General features: G+C 34.3%; 1 protein-coding gene across 6 annotated transcripts in view; it reads left to right on the forward strand.

Moving 5' to 3' along the window:
* The window catches only part of grik1a (glutamate receptor, ionotropic, kainate 1a), an 82,516-nt gene that overhangs the window by 44,683 nt on the left and 17,556 nt on the right, over positions 1-20,277 (forward strand). For all 6 annotated transcript variants that reach the window (XM_051121862.1, XM_051121863.1, XM_051121859.1 and 3 more), the window contains 5 exons: positions 3,660-3,767; positions 6,937-7,044; positions 9,599-9,802; positions 10,643-10,866; positions 13,530-13,648. In XM_051121862.1, coding sequence (XP_050977819.1) covers positions 3,660-3,767; positions 6,937-7,044; positions 9,599-9,802; positions 10,643-10,866; positions 13,530-13,648 — 763 coding nt within the window. The remainder of the gene's footprint in view (positions 1-3,659; positions 3,768-6,936; positions 7,045-9,598; positions 9,803-10,642; positions 10,867-13,529; positions 13,649-20,277) is intronic.

The following is a 20,277-nucleotide window of genomic DNA, read 5'->3' on the forward strand; positions in this document are numbered from 1 at the left end:
CCTGTTTTAATAAAGTTGAACCTCTAAGATATGCTTTTTGATAAGTCACAACAGTAGTTTAAAATCTACCCCTCATCCACACTTTAATATTGCACTTTAATATTGCAAATAGAAGCTGGTTTGGACCTTCATTTCCTTTGAACTAGAAGCAGGTGTTACATGTATTCACACAGGAACAACGCAGATGTTTTATAGTACTGCTACCAAATTTGGACTCAAAAACAACATTGATGCAGAGACATTGATTTAATATGATGTGCACTGCCATACACTACGCTAAGTTTGGAGTCGCTGAGATTTTTTTTTTTTAAAGAAACTGTTACTTTTATTTAGCAAGGACACATTAAATTGACTAACAGTGGCAGTAAAGACAATTATAATGTTACAAAAAAGTTCCATTTCACATTAACATTGATCTTTTGAAATGGAAAATCGTCCCTTTAAATTGTAATAATATTTCACAATAATACTGTTTTTCTGTTTACTGAATCGACTTGAGCTGAATAATGACGCTATTGTCTTTTAGTGCTGCTTTACTGCAGAATCTAAACTTTTTTCATAAGAGAGAAAACGTTAAAAAAGAAAAACCTTACAGACCCAAAATGTATGATTTCATGTATTATAAATGAAATTGCTACCATAAAATTATTTTTATTAAAGGGATACTTCACCCAAAATGAAAATGTGTCATTGATTACTCACCCTCATGTTGTTCCGAACCCATAAGACCTTCGTTCATCTTCAGAACACAAATTAAGATATTTTTGATGAAGTCCGAGAGCTTTTTGACCCTGCATAGACAGCAACACAACTGACACGGCCTAGAAAGGTAGTAAGGACTAGGGATGCACCAAAATTGGCAATCGGCAACAACCAAAAAAAAAAGCTCTTTCGGTGTTTAGCGAATAAGCGAAAAGACCAAATAAATTATACCAAAGACTATAGAAATTTATTTATACCTAACAATGATGTGACATAATCAAATAGAGGCGCGCACTAATGCAGCAAACATGTCGGCACTGTGGATGCATTTAAAACTGTCCGAGATATATGTAAAAATCATTACAAGCACAGACAGCGAGAGACTGTTTAGTATCACATTGCATGTCTTTGATGAGAAGAGGAAGGGGGTGGTTGTTGCTGGTTAATGTATGATGACTGAAATCGCGAAATGGCCTTAAACCATTAGTCAATAAACTACATAAGTTTATGTTTTCTAATACACGCACAAATATGTATTCTGACAGTGCTGCACAGGCTCGCTAGCCAGGGATCAAAGTCCAAAGCACGAGGAATATCTGCGCTGAAACAGCGTGATGAGAATCATTCATAAATCTTCTGCTGTGAACAAAAAGAAGTACTGAGGATTTCTTGGAGGTTTCAGTGGAAGCCCTTTTCCGCCACTGAATAAAAAATAAAAAAGGTAATTGCGACTTTTTGTCTCACAATTCTGAATTTTCGAGTTTACATCTCGTAATTCTGACTTTTTTTTTCTCAGAACTGTGAAATATAAACGCACAATTGCGAGGTATAAAGTCACATTTGCGGGATATGAACTCAAAATTGTGAGAAATAAAGTCAGAATTGTGTGATATAAACTCGCAATTCTATGAACATTTCAGTCTTTTTTTTCTCCTCAGAACTGGACTTTATAACTCGCTATTGCGAGTTTATATCTCACAATTCTGTGAAATAAAAAGTCTGAATTGCGAGTTTATATCAAGCAATTCTGAGAAAAAAAAAGAAACGGGCTTCCATATGTTTCTGCCAAAATAAAAGTCTACATTCATAAATGTTAGTATTGTAATTTTACATTTGTTCTGTAAAATAAAATAAAAAAGACAAAAATAATGCTAACAATAATTACAACAAATTTAGTTATACATTTATTATAACATTCACACAAGTCTCTCTTCTGCTCAGCAAGGCTGTATTTATTTGTAAATTAAAAAAACACATCCCTGATTCAAGAAGGGGGACTTAAAATTGGCCAAAGAATATTATTTTACTAACTTATTAATTTTAAGTTAAATTGTGCTTTGTGGTAGGCTAAAATGTCTAATAGAATGTTAAAAATGTTCAGTGTTAAATGGAGAAGCCCACTTCTGTGTTTTTTGAGGAAAACATTTCTGCATTTTTCTCCATATAATGGACTGATATGATGCCCTGAGTTTGAACTTTCAAAATGCAGTTTAAATGCGGCTTCAAACGATCCCAAATGCTGTTGTAAACAATCCGAGCCGAGGAAGAAGGGTCTTGTCTAGCAAAACAATGGGTTATTTTCATTAAAAAAATACAATTTCTATACTTTTTAATCTCAAACGCTCATCTTGTCTTGCTCTGCCTGAACTCTGTGTATTCTGGCTCAAGACAGTTAGGGTATTTCGAAAAACTCCAGTCGTATTTTCTCCCTCAACTTCAAAAATCATTTCAAAATCATCCTACATCACTGTAGAAGTACCGACCCAGTGTTTGCAAAGTGAACATGCAAAGAAGATCAAACATCCTTAACAAAAAAGGTAAAACAGCGATATAGGACGATTTTGAAGTTAAGTAAGAACATGAGATGGGAGTTTTTTGACATACCCTAACTGTCACGAACCAGAAAAAAGGAGAGCAAGACAAGACAAGCGTTTGAGATTAAAAAGTATATGAATTGTTTTATTTTTATTAAAATAGCTAATCGTTACGCTAGATAAGACCCTTCTTCCTCATCTGGGATCGTTTACAACCACATTTGGGATCGTTTGAAGCTGCATTTAAACTGCATTTTGGAAGTTCAAAATCGGGGCACCATATCAGTCCATTATATGGAGAAAATGCTGAAATGTTTTCCTCAAAAAACACAATTTCTTTACGACTGAAGAAAGACATGAACATCTTGGATGACAAGGGAGTGAGTACATTATCTGTAAATTGTGGACTTCTCCTTTAAGTAGATATTTTTAAATTGTTGTTTTGTTATTTTTTTCTCTGAAAAGCAAGACAAAACTGTAAAAAGCACATTTTGGCTATTTATTTTATGCAGTGGTGAAAAAAAAATTGCAAAATACATTTTATTCGGTTTCGGCTTTGAACAAGAATTTTCATTGCGGTGCATCCCTAGTAAGGACAGTATTAAAATAAAATGTTATGAATCTACGAGAATACTTTTTGTTTACAGAAAGCTCTTGGATTTCATCAAAAATATCTTAATTTGTCTTCAGAAGATGAACGAAGGTCTTACGGGAAAGACATTTCCTGTAATGGAAAGACATTTTTGCAAATGGAAGACATTTTTTACTTGACTAGATGTGACCACTTGCATTAAGCTACTGCATTACTGATGTTACCTTTAAATATTGTTGTTTTCTCTTATAATAGAGCAAGTGCTGCTTTTTCTCTGTGGTAAAAACATGGTATAACTTAAGATATAATACAGTAATTTACATTTTATTTATCATTAGGCAAACCTGATGATTCAGGTGTTCATGTTTAGACACTCTTTATCTTCACAACAGTCCATTTAACTAAAATGTAACTGACCAGCAGAATGTTTAGTTGAAACAGTTTTTTTGCCTTGAGGCTGCATAATATTCCATTACAGCTGTGAGTGAAAGACACAGCAGTAAAACTGATGTTGTGCGTCATTCTTATTGTATACTGTTTCTGTGCCTCAGGCCCAATGGGATGGTTTGACAGGACGAATTGTCCTTAACAAGACTGATGGTCTGCGAAAGGAGTTCAACTTGGACCTCATCAGCCTCAAGGAGGACGGCACAGCGAAGGTGAGTCAGCTTAGCTGGACGCCGATGAGAGACGTTCGATGATATGATTTCCACAGTAGCAGCAATGACAGGAAACCTTGAATCGAGTATTTCAAATATGGATTAAGTGTACACTTGAATATGTTTTGCTCAAAGCAGACCTTTTAATTAGCCAGATCATTTGTATTGACCTTGTTGCTTCCGTGCTGACTACGCAACTCTTCGATTCTTCCTAAAAGCGAGCGGCTGATGCTGCATCACGACCTACTAAATTATGGACAAAGGTTTGTTCCATTCTTGGTTTCATTCCCTGAGTTCGTGATTAAGACCTGTGGAGAGCTTGGATTTCCTCCCCTGTGTGAATTTCACTTCAGTAAACCCGGTGCCCTTTCATCGGCTTCCCTCTCCCTGCAGAAATCCCTTCGCTTCCTTATGGAAAGAGATCGCTGCCAGTCGCTTCTGCCAGGATGTCTTGCTGAGATGCATAATGTGTGCCAGTTATAGTTATGACAGTTAAATCACCATACTCGATATCCAACACTGTAAAATGGGCGCTTTTTCTTTTTCGTAATGCTTCGCGCCTCAGTAAGTAACACATCTCCATAAAAGCCAGCTCAGGCGTGCAGAAAAACCTGCATTAATCCATGGGCAGATATTTAGAGAGTAGCTCTAATCTACTTTTAAAATTCATTTGAATAAGTCGCTCATTTCAGACTCATATGAGCTGTATGACAAGTGCCATACATAAACACAGACTAGATTAGGCTTGTGTTAACAAAGGGTTTATTAAACAGAAAAGCAAGCTTGGTTTAATTCCTTTACCACTGACATCCTGCTTTAAAGGGATCATATTTTACTATTTTACTTATTATTTTATTTTAAGATCCTTTATAATGTTAGTCAAATTGATTATAATGTAGCTTTTCACACCACTTTAAACCCTTTCAGATCTTTGGAATAAAAAAATATTTATTAATTTGGCAACAGGTTTTATAAAAGTGTGCAAAGTGTTGATTTCTATGGAAAAATATTTCCATTATGGAATAAAAAAACATTAAAATCAGGTAATTACAACCTTATGTATTTTAAATGCATGTTTATACACTACCAGTCAAACGTTTTTGAACAGTAAGATTTGTAATGTTTTTAAAGACGTCTCTTCTGCTCACCAAGCCTGCATTTATTTGATCCAGAGTACAGCAGTAAAATTGTGAAATATTTTTACTATTTAAAATATCTGTTTTCTATTTGAATATATTTTAAAATGTAATTTATCCCTGTGATCAAATCTACATTTTTAGCATCATTACTCCAGTCTTCAGTGTCACATTTCCTTCGGAAATAATTATAATATGCTTATTTGCTGTTCAGACATTTTTGATTATTATTGTTATCAGCATTTAAAACAGTTTAGTACATTTTTTCAGGATTCTTTGATGGATAGAAAGATACAAAGATCAGCATTTATCTGAAATAAAGGCTTTTGTAATATTATACACTATACCATTCAAAAGTATGGAGCCTGTATATATATATATATATATGTATATATATATATATATATATATATATATATTTTTTTTTTAAGGAAATTATAGAAATTAATACTTGTATTTAGCAAGGAAGCTTTAAATTGATCAAAAATGATGATACATTTGTAATGTTACAAACTATTTCCATTTCAGACGAATGCTGTTCTTCTGAACTTTCTATTCATCAAAGAAACCTCAGCTGTTTTCAACATAATAATAATACATGTTTTTTTGAGCAGCAAATCTGAATATTAGAATGATTTCTGAAGGATCATGTGACTGGAGTAATGATGCTAAAAATTCAGCTTTTAAATCACATGAATAAATTATATTTTAAAATATATTCACATAGAAAACAGTAATTTTAAATAGTAAAAATATTTCACAATTTTACTGTACTTTGGATCAAATAAATGCAGGCTTGGTGAGTAGAAGAGACTTCTTTAAAAAACATTAAAAATCTTACTTTTCAAAAACTTTTGACTGGTAGTGTATCTTTGGACTTGAAAAGGTCAGAATTAAAAGATATAAACTCGCAGTTGTAACAAAAGTCAGAATTGTGAGATGAAAAAGTCGCAATTACCTTTTATTTTTTTATTTCGCAAATAAGCTTCCATATATTTCAGAAACTCTTTTCTCAAGATAAAGAATAATTTGGTTTCTCCAGTGCAGTTTCTAGTTTAAATAAAAGAGATGCTTTATCAGGTAATATCTTGTTTTGTGATATTTTTTAAGATATCAAACCCCTCAAGCTTGTCGAACAATAAAAGATCTTAATGACATTTAGTTTTTATAGAGCCTGTCATGCCTCAAAAGTTTAAACTTCTTTGAGACCTGCTCCCATATCTTCACATCTTTACACATTTTCCATCATCTGCTTCTTATGCATTTTGTGTTCATATTTCATATTCATATTTGAAGCCCATTATTATGATGGTATCCAGTGGAGATGACAGAGCGTTATCGGTTCCAGAAATGTTGGAAAGAACTTTTCCTGCTTCATTAAGCAGCCTTCAGTTTCACACGATTCATCAGAAATCATTTGACTGGTAGTATATATAATATTTGGCTAGCAAGTAGATTTTGAAAGTTTTTTCTAGAAAACTATTTGACTTTCTGATACAGTGGACAGATCTTTAGAAGCCAGTTGAAACGTTTAGGGTGTGATGCTGCATCCACTGGCCATTTCTGAGAATCTTTTTGACTGGCATCTTTATGTCATTGTGTTTCCTATTTATGACATTATCAATTCAACATGGTTGTCAAAAGTGAAGGGTGATGCATTAAGAATATTTACTATGATCTTCTACTTTAGTGTAAAAATTGTGAATGATTATAGTGATTATAGTTATAGTTCAGGTAAAAGTACACTTTTTTTTTCTTTGTGATTTAATAATTAATGCATCAAAATCATTCAGAATTTATAGACCGTGCATTAAATAAGGCAGCTTTACTGGATTTTATTGGGCCATAAAGGAGTGTTTTACTATCAAACGGATTAATCCTATATTCTTTCATTTAGTTTTTCCCTTTCCTTTCCTGACATATTTTATGAGTCTTCACTGATAAAGTCTGTCCCTCTTTTATTGTCATCTCATGTGCTCAGAAACAGAGGTTCATGCTCTTCACGCCCTGTCATTTTTATACTGTGTTGTTAGATTGGAGTGTGGAACTCTTACACCGGCCTCAACCTGACCGAGATAAAAGACAACAAAAACATCACAGACTCTCTGGCTAACAGAACACTTATCGTCACCACAATCCTGGTAAAATGACCATTTCACTCCTCACATTTATGTAAAAAAAACTTTCTCAGTAGTTTAGATTTGTCTTTGCCCTGTGAATAGATTTACTGGCCTGCCTTTTAGCAATATATATGCATGAGAAAGAAATAGAAATTTTTAGTAAATGTAAGTGGTCTGTACAAAAAGAAAACTTACATTTATTTTATTTTATTATTGGTTTTTAACTTGCAATAACAGGTTAAAATTGCAGCCGTGAATTCATCTATGAATTCATTCTCTATTATTTAATTTTGAACAGTTCATCTCAAAATCTCATCTGCCCAGCTAACTTAGCTTTTGTGACATTTAAAATGCCCCTTTTATCCCATTTCAGATATTGCCTTTCATGTTGCTGTATTTGAATGTAAATAATCTGCAAAGATGTAAAGCTGAAAGTGCACAATAAATAAAGTTATTGTCTCCCAAAAGAAAGAATCAACTCTAAACAGCCGGAATGAGTCGTCAGTAATTTGCTGTGATGGCAGCTTTTTACGGGGTAACACATTTGCATAATGCCTGCCTATGTTGGCTGGCCACAAACAAGTTGACTGCACTCAACCACTGTTGCTTGTTTGTGGGTTTAACACCATGTCAAGAAAACGCTGTGAAAGTAAATTCATTTTATTTTCACTTCTGAATGAAGAGGCTGCAAAGAATATGTGGTTAATTTTTTTTTTTTTTCCACTGTACCACAGCAGTGGTACCACACAACCCCAATCTTTTTTTGTGTTTCTGCCATTTTATTGATGACTGCTTCTGTAATCTTTGGGAGTTCAACACGGGATTCACAAAACACTTGCTCTTAAAAGATGACTCAAGTACACAGTTTATTTGTACCAGCTGTCTCCACTGAATCACAACCTGTACATATGATAAAGTTGAGGTCAAATGTTTACATAAACCTTGCAGAATCTGCAAAATGTTAATTATTTTACCAAAATAAGAGGGATCATACAAAATGCATGTTATTTTTTATTTAGTACTGACCTGAATAAGATATTTCACATAAAAGATGGTTAGTCGAAAAGAGAAAATAATAGTTGAATTGATAACTGATATGGTGCCCTGATTTTGAACTTCCAAAATGCAGTTTAAGTGCGGCTTCAAACGATCCCAAATGCGGTTGTAAACGATCCCAGCTGAGGAAGAAGGTCTTATCTAGCGAAATAATCGGTTATTTTCATTAAAAAAATGCAATTTAAATACATTTTAATCTCAAATGCTCGTCTTGTCTTGCTCTCCCTGGACTCTGTGTATTCAGCCTCAAGACAGTTAGGGTATGTCGAAAAATAGTATTTTCTCCCTCAACTTCAAAAATCATTTCAAAATCATCCTACATCACTCCAAAAGTACCGACCCAGTCTTTAAAAAGTGAACATGCAAAGAAGATCAAACACCTTTAACAAAAAAGGTAAAACAGCAATATAAGACAGTTTTAAAGTTGAGGGAGAACGTGAGATGGGAGTTTTTCGAAATACCCTAACTGTCATTAACCGGAAAAAACTGTTCAGGTAGAGTGAGACAAGATGAGCTTTTGACATTAAAAAGTATATAAATTGTATTATTTTTATGAAAATAACCAATCGTTTCGATAGATAAGACTCTTCTTCCTTGGCTGGGATTGTTTACAACAGCATTTGGGATCGTTTGAAGCCGCATTTAAACTGAATTTTTGAAGTTCAAAATCGGGGCACCATAGCAATCCATTATATTGAGAAAAATCCTGAAAAATCCTGTTTCCCTCAAAAAACATAATTTCTTTATGGCTGAAGAAAGAAAGCTATGAACATCTTGGATAACAAGGGGTGAGTACACTATCTGTCATTTTTTTTTTTTTTCTCAGTTGTACTCAGTGTGAAAAGATGGATCTCAAAATCGTACAGTCATTGTTGGAATGGGTTAAAATAAAGGACTCATGAACAGCTATCACAAAAAAAAAAAAACAACAGCTGTGGATCATTCAGGTAACAACACAGTTTTAAGAATCAAGTGTATGTAAACTTTCAAACAGGGTCATTTTTTTTAAATTCAACTATTATTTTCTCTTGTGAACTATATGTAAACGTTTTAAACATCTTATTCAGGTCAGCACTAAATAAAAAATAACATGCATTTTGTATGATCCCTCTTATTTTGGTAAAATAATTATAAACATGTTGCAGGTTCTGTAAACATACTTTTGACCTCAACTGTAAACAATGTTTAAATTTTCTACAGAGCGTACAAAATAAGGAACTATTGCAATGAGCGTATCATTTCCGACACGCACTGTATCCGGTAGACCAATCACAAAAGACTGGGCCATCTGACTAATCAGAGCAGAGTTGGCTAACAGAAAGGAGCGATTTAGAGAGTCTGAATCTTATAACTGCTTCGAATGAATTGTTTAAGAATCACTGGAAGATGAGGTGATATTAAATGCATATTTTAAATACATGTAAATCTTAAAGTTTAAAAAAAAAATAATAGGGGCACTTTAAATCAAATATGATACATTTTACCAACTGCATTACATGTGAATTTATCTTGTGTACAGGAAAACCCTTATGTCATGTATAAGAAGTCTGACAAGGTGCTATATGGGAACGATCGCTTTGAGGGCTACTGTTTAGACCTGCTAAAAGAGCTCTCCAACATTCTTGGATTCACTTATGAAGTCAGGCTGGTTTCTGATGGGAAATACGGTGCTCAGAATGACAAAGGCGAATGGAACGGCATGGTGCGGGAACTAATCGATCATGTGAGTGATCTCCCATGATGCTACACAAAGATGTTCAAGGTCTTTCAATCATACCATCCAAACGCAGTCTCTGTAGATGACCTTCTGCCTTTCACTCCATTATATTTCAGTTTGGATCTCACTATTTAAAGACTACAAGGAAACTGTAAAAACTCTCATTAACCAAGATGTTTCAGTTTTTAAAGAGCTTTTTTATCCAAAAATGACAATTCTGTCAATAATTACTCACCATCATGTCGTTTCAAACCCGTTAGACCTTCGTTTATCTTTGAAACGCAAATTTTTGATGAAATCCGTTTTTGTAACTTGGCTCTTCACAGGCAGTTTGGAAGAGCTAAGAATTATGTTTTGTTTCTTATTTGGTTTAATTTGCTTGATTATGTTTGTTTACTGCAAATCGGCAAATTAGGGAGACTTGGGTATGCAATACATCAAGTTCTTTTACTTCATAAAATTAATAAGGTATTTTTTAATATAAAACAGCATTTGTTCTTTAATCTGGCTGATTTTAATTGATTATAACTACCTTTATACTTCTACACAGATTTTGCTAAGTACCTTTGTTGACCCCCAGAGTCTTTGCAATTTTTATCAGTAAGTTAGGAATACAAATCTGACAATCTATAAAAGAGCCTTTTTTCACATAAGCTTCATAAAACAATAGGAAGCTTCAAACAGATATAATTTTTTATCAAAGCCCTGTTGTGGGATCCATCCCCACAGGCATCACTTATGAATATCTCACTGATTGAACTCCAGCTGCATCTATCTGCATTTTCTTCCTAGCAGTTGAAAAGAGTTCCTGTCATCTTGTAAACCTCTTGTTGTCCCTTTAAACAGATAGCTGACCTGGCTGTGGCTCCACTGACCATCACTTATGTCAGAGAGAAAGTTATTGACTTCTCCAAACCCTTTATGACCCTGGGCATCAGCATACTGTACCGCAAACCAAACGGCACCAATCCAGGTGTCTTCTCCTTCCTCAACCCCCTCACCCCGGATATCTGGATGTACGTGCTGCTGGCCTGTCTCGGAGTGAGCTGTGTGCTCTTTGTGATTGCCAGGTATGGATAAACATCTTGGTTTAACATCTGCATCTTGGAAATATAGCGAATGTGCAAATTGGGTTTCAGATCTAGAAACATTGACCCAGTTGTTCAAAAATGTCTTCAGATGTTTTATAGTTTGACATAACATGTGAAGGCACATTATCAGGCTGTCATTTGAAGAATATTGCTGTTATCTGCTGCTTAAGGGAACATCGTACATCTCTCTTTGAAGCTGTCAAGAAGTTTTTGCGTCCTCTGATTTAAATTTTAAAGCAGAGTGTGCCGATAGAAATCATGTTTTTAAAGCAGTGTATTTCTCTCATATTATATCAGTTCGCTTATGAGACGCCAGAATCAAAATGCTGATTTGATCTGGAAACAGATCAATAAGTAATAAGCACAGCACCCAGACTTTATTATATTGCTGTCGGATTATAGATTAATGATGTAAAAATTTCAGTCATGGCTGTCCAGATGCACTTTTTCCTCAATAAATGCATAATGCGATTTCCCAGTCGGCAATGTTTTGTATTTTGTACGAGGGAGTACAAGGTCTGTATTGAAGCCCAGATCATAAGCATTGGGCGGATATCCACGTCTACCTAAAGAGAATATCAAGCGTGGCACGCTACAACACCATCAGAGCCAGATGATTGGTTGCTTCAATTAAAATGCAAATGAGCAGTGAAAACACTGTCCAATCAGACTCTTTTAATGGACATCTGGTAGGGTCTTGGTGTTAGTGTGGGTTCATGTGCACTGGATGACCCATTTGTTCACTGATATAGTCTGCTGGGGGGCTTTTAAACTGTGATCTTGAAATTTGGCAGCTTTGATAGTAGCGGTTTATAGAGTGAGCTTCTGCACACCGTGAGGCATGACAAATGAGTCTTGTGACACGTTCTGATCAGGCATCGATTCTCCATGAGGGTTTTATAAATGACCCAATTATTGAGTGGTAGAATGGAGGATATGTCTTTCAGATGTTCTTGTGTAACTGTAATCGCTTTCAAAATGGAATTTCCGTCGTTTCTCTTTTTGCCTTCCAGCACTGTATTAAAAAAAAAGATGTGAAAGTATAAAAAATGTCAAATTTTTGCCATAGTGACTTTTATTTGTAGTCTCTTGGTAGACTTTTATATTATAATCCAATACAGTCAGGTTAATATGGTTATATTAAAAAATAAGCCTTGTCGGTTGATTGAAAAATAGGTGATACAGTAATGCATAATTTATTTAGTAATAATTAATCAAGGCAGACAAGTGCAATGAATAACCATTACAAGAAATTGTGTACAAAAAGATTTTTTTTTATTTATTTTTATTATTTTGTTTAATAATATAAAATAACAATATTTATTCATCTTTTAGAATTAGTCACACTAAATTTACATATTAAATTCACATTTTTACAGGACTAAAAACAGCTAATTGACATTATATCTGCTAATCTAGAAGCAGAGAAGAGCAATGAATAAAGATTACAAGAAATGTAAGATTAATTTGCTTATTATATATATATATTTATATATATACACACTACCAGTCAAAAGTTTTTGAACAGTAAGATTTTCAATGATTTTTAAAGAAGTCTCTTCTGCCCATCAAGCCTGCATTTATTTGATCCAAAATACAGTAAAAGCCATAATATTGTGAAATATTTTTACTATTTAAAATAACTCCTTTCCATTTGAGTATATTTTAAAATGTAATTTATTCCTGTGATCAAAGCTGAAATTTCAGCATCATTACTCCAGTCTTCAGTGTCACATGATCCTTCAGAAATCATTCTAATATGCTGATTTGCAGTTCAACAAATATTTATTATTATTATTATTATTATTATTATTATTATCAATATTTAAAACATTATACACTATACTATGCAAAAGCTTGAAGTCAGTATCATTTTTTTGTTATAGAATTATAGAAATTAATACTTTTATTTAGCAAAGATGCTTTAAATTAAACAAAAATGATTGCAAAAATGATACTCTTCTTTCAGCATAATAATAATAATAATAAAAAAAATAATAAATGTTTTTGAGCAGCTAATCAGAATAGTAGAATGATTTCTGAAGGATCATGTGACTGGAGCAATGATGCTAAAAATTCAGCTTTGAAATCACAGGAATAAATTGCATTTTGAAATATATTAAACAGTTATTTTTAATAGTAAAAAATATTTCAAATTTCATATATAATAACAAATATATATATATAATATATAAAATATTATATATACTGGTAAAAATATACTGGTAATATTTTGCCAGGACATTATCTATTAATTTTACAAACATATCTGTTAATTAATTTTATTATTATTTTTTTTTTTACAAGAATTAAAACAGTTCATTAACATTTAAATCGGTTAATCTAAAAGCAAACTACAGTTTAACTTAAAATAAATTTCTTTTCCAGCTCTCATTTCGTTTTAATAACCGGGAGAGATTGTTATGCTGGAAAGTTTTCCCATGAAACAAGATGTTTATTAATTTTCGGTTGGAGCAGTTATTGATAGCCTGTAGCAAAAAGAACATTTTTAGCTGTTTTGCAAAAGCAGTTTAGAAATTGCCAAACTTGCAGCCTCTCAAGCGCAGTATTAATACTCGGTCTTCTGTGTTGTCTGCATTTTTTTTTACTGTGTAAAGCTGTTTTTTCTTTACTCTTGGCAGGTTTACGCCGTATGAATGGTACAACCCTCACCCCTGCAACCCCTCGTCTGAAGTGGTTGAGAACAACTTCACACTGTTGAATAGTTTATGGTTTGGTGTTGCGGCTCTAATGCGTCAAGGTATGTCACACGAAACACTTCAAGCTGACAAAAAACATTGAACCGAGTGGCATTTATTTAGATCAAGAAAAACGACACTAGCACTGTGGCTGCTTTGCTACATCTGTGCGAGGTGAGCTTGAGGGGAACTGACTTTATACATTCATTCAAAAAAATCACCTTGAGACCAGCTGGTTGAAATTAATAGAAAAAAAATCAGAAAAGTAAAAGTTTTTATGCAATGATTTGTTATGCAATGACATTTATACAGTAGGGAATTGTAGCGGTATAAAGATGACAACACACCTCTGGCACAGTTATAAGTCACATGCAGTTAGAAAATTGATTTTTGCTCTGGCTTTCAAACTTTTAGTTGGGTTTCCTCTGGTGTAATGGATCTGATGCTACTGAGGAGAGGTTTGTAGGTTCCGCTACAGAAGGTATGAAACAAAATGGATGACCTGTCAGGTGTGCAGAAAAGTGTGAAACGCCAAAAGCGGCTTTAATGAGCACGGGAGAACCAGACAAATCATTATGCTGCATAGTCTGACCTCACGTTACAAAGAGTTTTCTTCTGAAATATTAGATAAATCTTATTTACATCACAACAACCACTCAGCCATGAAGAAGGACCGCTAACAGGAATTTTAGAGAAAAGTGGTGGAATGCTTTTCTGGGTATTTTGTGTCACTGGTGGATGTGCTTAAAACAGGTCATATTATGACATAACATTCAAATTTGCATTTGTTTGTGAATTCTAGGTGTGTATATGTCTTTCTTCTTTCAGACAAATGCAATCGGAGTTATATTAAAAATGTCCTGGCTTTTCCAAGCTTTATAATGGCAGTGAATGGGTGTTAAAGTCCAATAAAGTGGATTCATCCATCATTAAAAGTGCTCCACACAGCTCCAGGGAGTTAATAAAGGCCTTCTGAGGTGAATCAATGTGTTTATGTAAGAAAAATATCCTGATTTAAAACTTTATAAACCAAAATCTTTAGCTTTCGCTAACTGTCGTTCTGCGTTTACGGGAGAGTGCCGTTCCAGCGGATGACATAGGAAGTAGGAATGCAGTGACAAATGCGGAAGCGCAGTGGAGAGAACAAAACAAAACACCGGTCACAAATTAGTACAAAGCGAGGATTTGTAAAGAAAAATGTTGGAGGATTTCCTTTGGTTTTCCTTTGCTGTAAACAAAACTTGGTTCTCATGAGACTAGCATATTCTCACTGGAGCTTGCGCTGTGCCCTACGTCATCCGCTGGAATGCCACTCTCTCGTGAATGTGCATACGACAGTTAGCAAAGCTAGAGATTATGGTTTATAAAGTTATAAATATGTATATTTTTCTTACACAAACGTATCAATTCACTTCAGAAGGATTTTATTAACCCCCTGGAGTAGTGAGGAGTACTTTTATGATGGATGGATGCACTTTATTGGACTTCAAAATCTCAACACCCATTCACTGCCATTATAAAGCTTGGAAAAGCCAGGACATTTTTAAATATAACTCCGATTATATTCGTCTGAAAGAAGAAAATCATATACACCTAGGATAGCTTGAGGGTGAGTAAATCATGGGGTAATTTTCATTTGTGGGTGTATTGTGCAAACATATAGTACAGTTTCTTGTCAAACAGATATTAACAAGTTTCTCAAACTTGATGATAACAAGAATCTCCAAATGTGATGATTCCCTTTCAGGTATAAAAATCTATTTTATGAAAATATTAAAGGTGGCATGAAAGGGAAGTGAAAAGGAAATCTATTTGATCTTATGTTAATTTTTCCCCCCTCTGTTCCTGTTCCACTTCTGTTCCTCTACAACTTAAAAATAAAAAGACAAAATTAAATAATTGCTTGTAATTAAATTGCAGCATATTTGAGATTATATTTTATATCTGATAAAACACATTTTACACCTGATTTTAAAAGGAAGCAGAAAAAAGTAATGATAGTAAAATTTAAAAAATTTAAAATGAGCCCATTATTTACTCACCTTTCAGGGATCCTAGGTGTATATGACTTCCTTCTTTTAGAAGAAATCCAATCGGAATTATATTAAAAATTATCCTGGCACTTCCAAACTTTAGAATGGCATAGACGGGTGTTTCTTTTCATCAGTCCAAAACAAGTCCAATAAAGTGCATCCGTCCATAATAAAAAAGCACTTCACACAGCTCCAGGGGGTGAATAAAAGGCCTCCTGTAGCGAATCAATGCATTTTTGTAAGAAAAATATCCATATTTAAAATGTAAGAATCACTTTAATCTAGCTTGCGCTGACTGGTCGTACACGTAAGCAGCTAGGCGGATGACGTAAGATAAACGTGGCGTTGCGTTTATTCTGGGCTCACCTGCTTGTCTGTAGCTGTTTTAATAATGAAGAGGAGCATATTGAGTTTAGTCTATCATCTTAGTCCACATTATGCCACGTTTTGTGAAGGAAAACACTATATACATATACATTATATTGATAAACTGTATATCAAATTTAATCTTTTAATAGCACTCTCTTAATACATTAATGGTTTTCTACGGGAGGAAAACGCTTACTGAGAGACTTTGCGCATTGCGTTCATATTCTGCTGTTCTGTGGCCACAGATTTGCAGGTCTCATACAGATGACTTGCAGGACCCTGTATGTTTCCCTGTACTATTCAAATGGTGTCATCACTCTTCTCTTTTAAATCAAAACTTAAAGCACATTTACTTAATGTGAGTCTTTAATGTATTATTCTAATTTTATGTATGTTGTTTTATGAATTATTATAGATTTAGTTTTTTATTTAAACTTCCTGATCTGTACAGCACTTTGGTCAACCTTGGGTTGTTTTTAAATATGCTTTATAAATAAATAATAATGAATGAATGAATAGAAAATAGACAGATTATAACAGGTTAATTCCAAGTAATTTCTAAAGGTCAAAAAGTTATAACAGGTTTATCAAAAAAAAAAAAAAAAGTGATATTTATGACATGGACCCCTAAATAGAATCAGTCAATTTAATTGGGCTGATTTAGTTTAAATTTATCTTGGTCAAAAGCATTATTACCTACCATGGCTAAACCTCCTACATGAGGTTATGGAAATAACCTTGTCATCTTTTTGAAACATCTCATCAATTAAAGCATGCAGGGTTGTACCAATTAGCCAACAGCAGAAAAGCAGTAAGAGCATACAGTAACTTGTTGCTGTTTGTTTTCATCCTAAAGTTGACAGAGCAATATTTAAGAGGATTACTCAGAGTTTAGCCTCTGCTGTTCTGTTTGAGGTTTCTTCAGCTATCCAAATAATTTTCCTCTTTTTTGCTTTAATAGATTGATGTCTCACACTGTGATAAAATCAGAACTATGACTGACAGTTGTGTCCTCCCCATGCCATTTAAGAAGAAGACATAGGTCAGTAGTTAGCATTTTGCCATGCTAATTATCTGAGAGTAACAACACAGACAGCATTTCCAAAGGAACAAAAACACCTCATGGTGTCTGTCAGTGAGCTCTGGCTCCCCAGGTGGCTAATGTAAAAGTGTTTGGCATCTTTCAAAGGGATTTATTAGCATAAGCATTACTTAAAGGTCAGAATCATGGATTAGCCCTGCTTAAAAAAAATAAACTAGCCTTGAAAAGCTTTTGCTGATTTTACCTTGCTGAAAAACAGCTGAAACCAGCCTGGGGTGCGTTTCCCAAAAGCATCCTTAGCCAGCTTCCGTCGTTACCAACATAGTTCAACTATTCGGTGTTTCCCGAAACCATAGTTCAAATGAACATTCGCAAACAGCATCACAAACTTACGTGGTTGTAACTATACAGCTCTCGACCTGTGGTTAGAAGCATAGTTCCTTGTTAGTAAAACATATGGGCTCAATAAATAATGCTTTTGGGCACAGTAAGCAAGCTAAGATGCAGTACAATCTATATCTTTCACTCGATCTAAATATAAATGCATTTTAATCTATGTATTTTTAAGCTTCCTCTGCAAGCAACGTTTTTGAATAGTGTGCATGCGCATAAATGCCTACGGGAACCCCGGAGTATGACGTAAGAGGGAACCCGCGATGAATCAAACATCAAATAAAGTGAAATAAATTAGTCACCAGGTGCCGTGTTTAATATAGCTGCATTTTAGAGATCTCTAATAAGTTAAATAGCATAAATTATTACTCTGTGTTGAACTAATGTGGTTCAAACTACTGAGATGCGACTGTGGAGGCCACCTGGCCAACCAGCTAAAACCAGCTGAACACCACTTTACCCTGATAGCACACATATGTCTTGGAGACGTCTATTTGACGTCTGCATTTACATCTGGAAGACGTGTTTTTTAGAGTGTTTGCTCATCTGCAATACATCTATAGGACGTTTCCTATCAGATGTCAAATGGACATTTTACAGATGTCTTTAAGATGTTTATGATTTAAAATGTATGTAAAACTGACATCTTACAGATGTCTGTCAGATGTTTGTACACATCAGATGCTTTTAAGTGATTAAGTGATCTTTAACAGACATCTTGCAGACCTACGTGTGCTATCTGGGCAGTTTAGGCTGGTTTTAGCTATTTTTTTATAGTAGGGTAGCTAGTTTAAAGTGATCTTCTAACCAGTTTAAGCTGGTTGGTAGCCATTTTAGCTAACCAGAATAGCCGACCAGCCCGGAACCCATTTAAAACTAACAAAACAGACAGTTTCACCATCTTAAAGGGGTCATCGGATGCAAAGTTCACTTTTACACTTTTTCACTTTTAATGAACATAATGGTCGTCATTTACTCCCGATATCTGAGCAGCTGAAGATGCAGTGGATTACGTTTGTTTGTGAAGGGAATGCGCCTCCTGATCTACATAAATGCGTCTATGTTCACACAAATCATTCATGATCCAGCTTCACATACAGCAGAAGTGAGTATAAGGTTTTTTTATGGATCTCTGCAATCACCTTTACTAACAACATGCTAGTTAGCAACTTTCCTGGCTAAATGTGCTAAATGTGGCTAAAGTAAACAATCTCTCAGAGCAGCAGAGAGAAGAGAGGGGCGGGGCGAGCAGAGCTCATTTGCATTTAAAGGAGCAATCCATCAGAATGGGTTGATTTTTACAGAGCTCATTTTGACAAGGTAAAAAGGGAGTTGTTTTACAGAACCACTGAGAATTTTTAACTAAAGTATATTATAAACTTTTAATTAAGACCCTAAAGAATCATGTCAACTTGTGGAAAATGGGCATCCGATGACCCCTTTAAACACATTAAACAGTTTTTCCTTTTACTTTTTAGCAGGATTATACTTTAGTCTTGACTTTCTAGTTACGTTAGAAAGCTTGTCTTTTAACTCTGCTTGTCATTTAAAGAAATAAGTAACATAATACACAATCACTATCCATTATTTTTCTCATGATTGACTACTATAAAGGAAAACAGCATGTATGGCAGTGTTTCATGCTGACTGATTTGGTGGGTAATCACTGTTGTTAAATGTATCGCTTAGATCAAAGCTAATAATTTAGCTGGCAATCAAATTTAATTTTAAAGTTTTGCTCCACATGATGCCCAAGGCATACAAATGCACATACAATACACACACACACACAGTGAATTTGTGCTGTCGTTTCAACTTCCAGCTACCTCACCTGGGCATCCGTGCATGAAAGACAATCACTGCAGCTTTAGTATCATATATCAGACTTAGACTCAGTGGTCTGTCTTTGTAACTACAAAAAAATGGGCACATATTAATCAGTTTATAGGACGTTCTCCTGCCATATATCTTAATAACACACCTTGTTAATCAGAATGGTGACTTTGCTTGTAAAGACCGGTTCAATAAAGTTCATCCAAGATAAGGATTCTCTGTTTTTCCTGGCATTTTGCAAAGATGAAGTACAGTTCCCCTGACAGTTTCATTTTCTAGCGATCTATCAATGCCTTGAGCCATCCAGCCATAGTAAAAAGCCCCAGTTAGAATAACACACATTAGATTTATCATTAAACTGAAGGTTAAAATCTGCTGTGAGTGTGATGAGAGCTAAAATAATATGAGCTCTTGATAAAAAAAAAAAAATAAAAAATAAATAAACTTAGGCTGTCACAGCGGGCTTCACGCTGCTGGTTTCCTGGGCGACTCTCAGTCCTTTGTGTGGGATTGTTTGGGGATGTGTGTGTTAAAAAAAAAAAAAAAAAAGAGAATGTATTCACGAGTAAAAAACAAAAGTAAAAAAAAAACAAATATTGTGTAATAGTTGAGGAAATGGTGTGTAAACCACTTTCTAAAGTAACAGAAACATCAGCTGATAAAGGTTCAGAGGAAGGCAGCATCTCTTTTCCTAAAGCGTTTCTTTTTCTGTTTTTCTGAAAAAATAATTTCTGAAATCTAATCTGACTGTTCGAAACCTGATTTTAATAGAGTTTCAAAGTTTTTCTAAATGTTGTTTGCATCAGGGGCTGGATTAAAAAAAAAAAAAATAAATAGGAAAGTTCTTAAGACCTGAGTTTAGCACTCAGCATTGCTTTTTCTAATGCACACTGTCAAGTTAAAAAAGTATCTTATTATCTTTTAGTATATGTAGGGGATCTACAGAAGTCAATTTTGCTCAAAGGGAATCATTTAAGATTGAACAGAATCTCCGTATACAGCGGATCAATGAATCGGTCAG

This window comes from Labeo rohita, chromosome 10, assembly GCF_022985175.1.
Source record: "Labeo rohita strain BAU-BD-2019 chromosome 10, IGBB_LRoh.1.0, whole genome shotgun sequence".
NCBI lineage: Eukaryota > Metazoa > Chordata > Actinopteri > Cypriniformes > Cyprinidae > Labeo > Labeo rohita.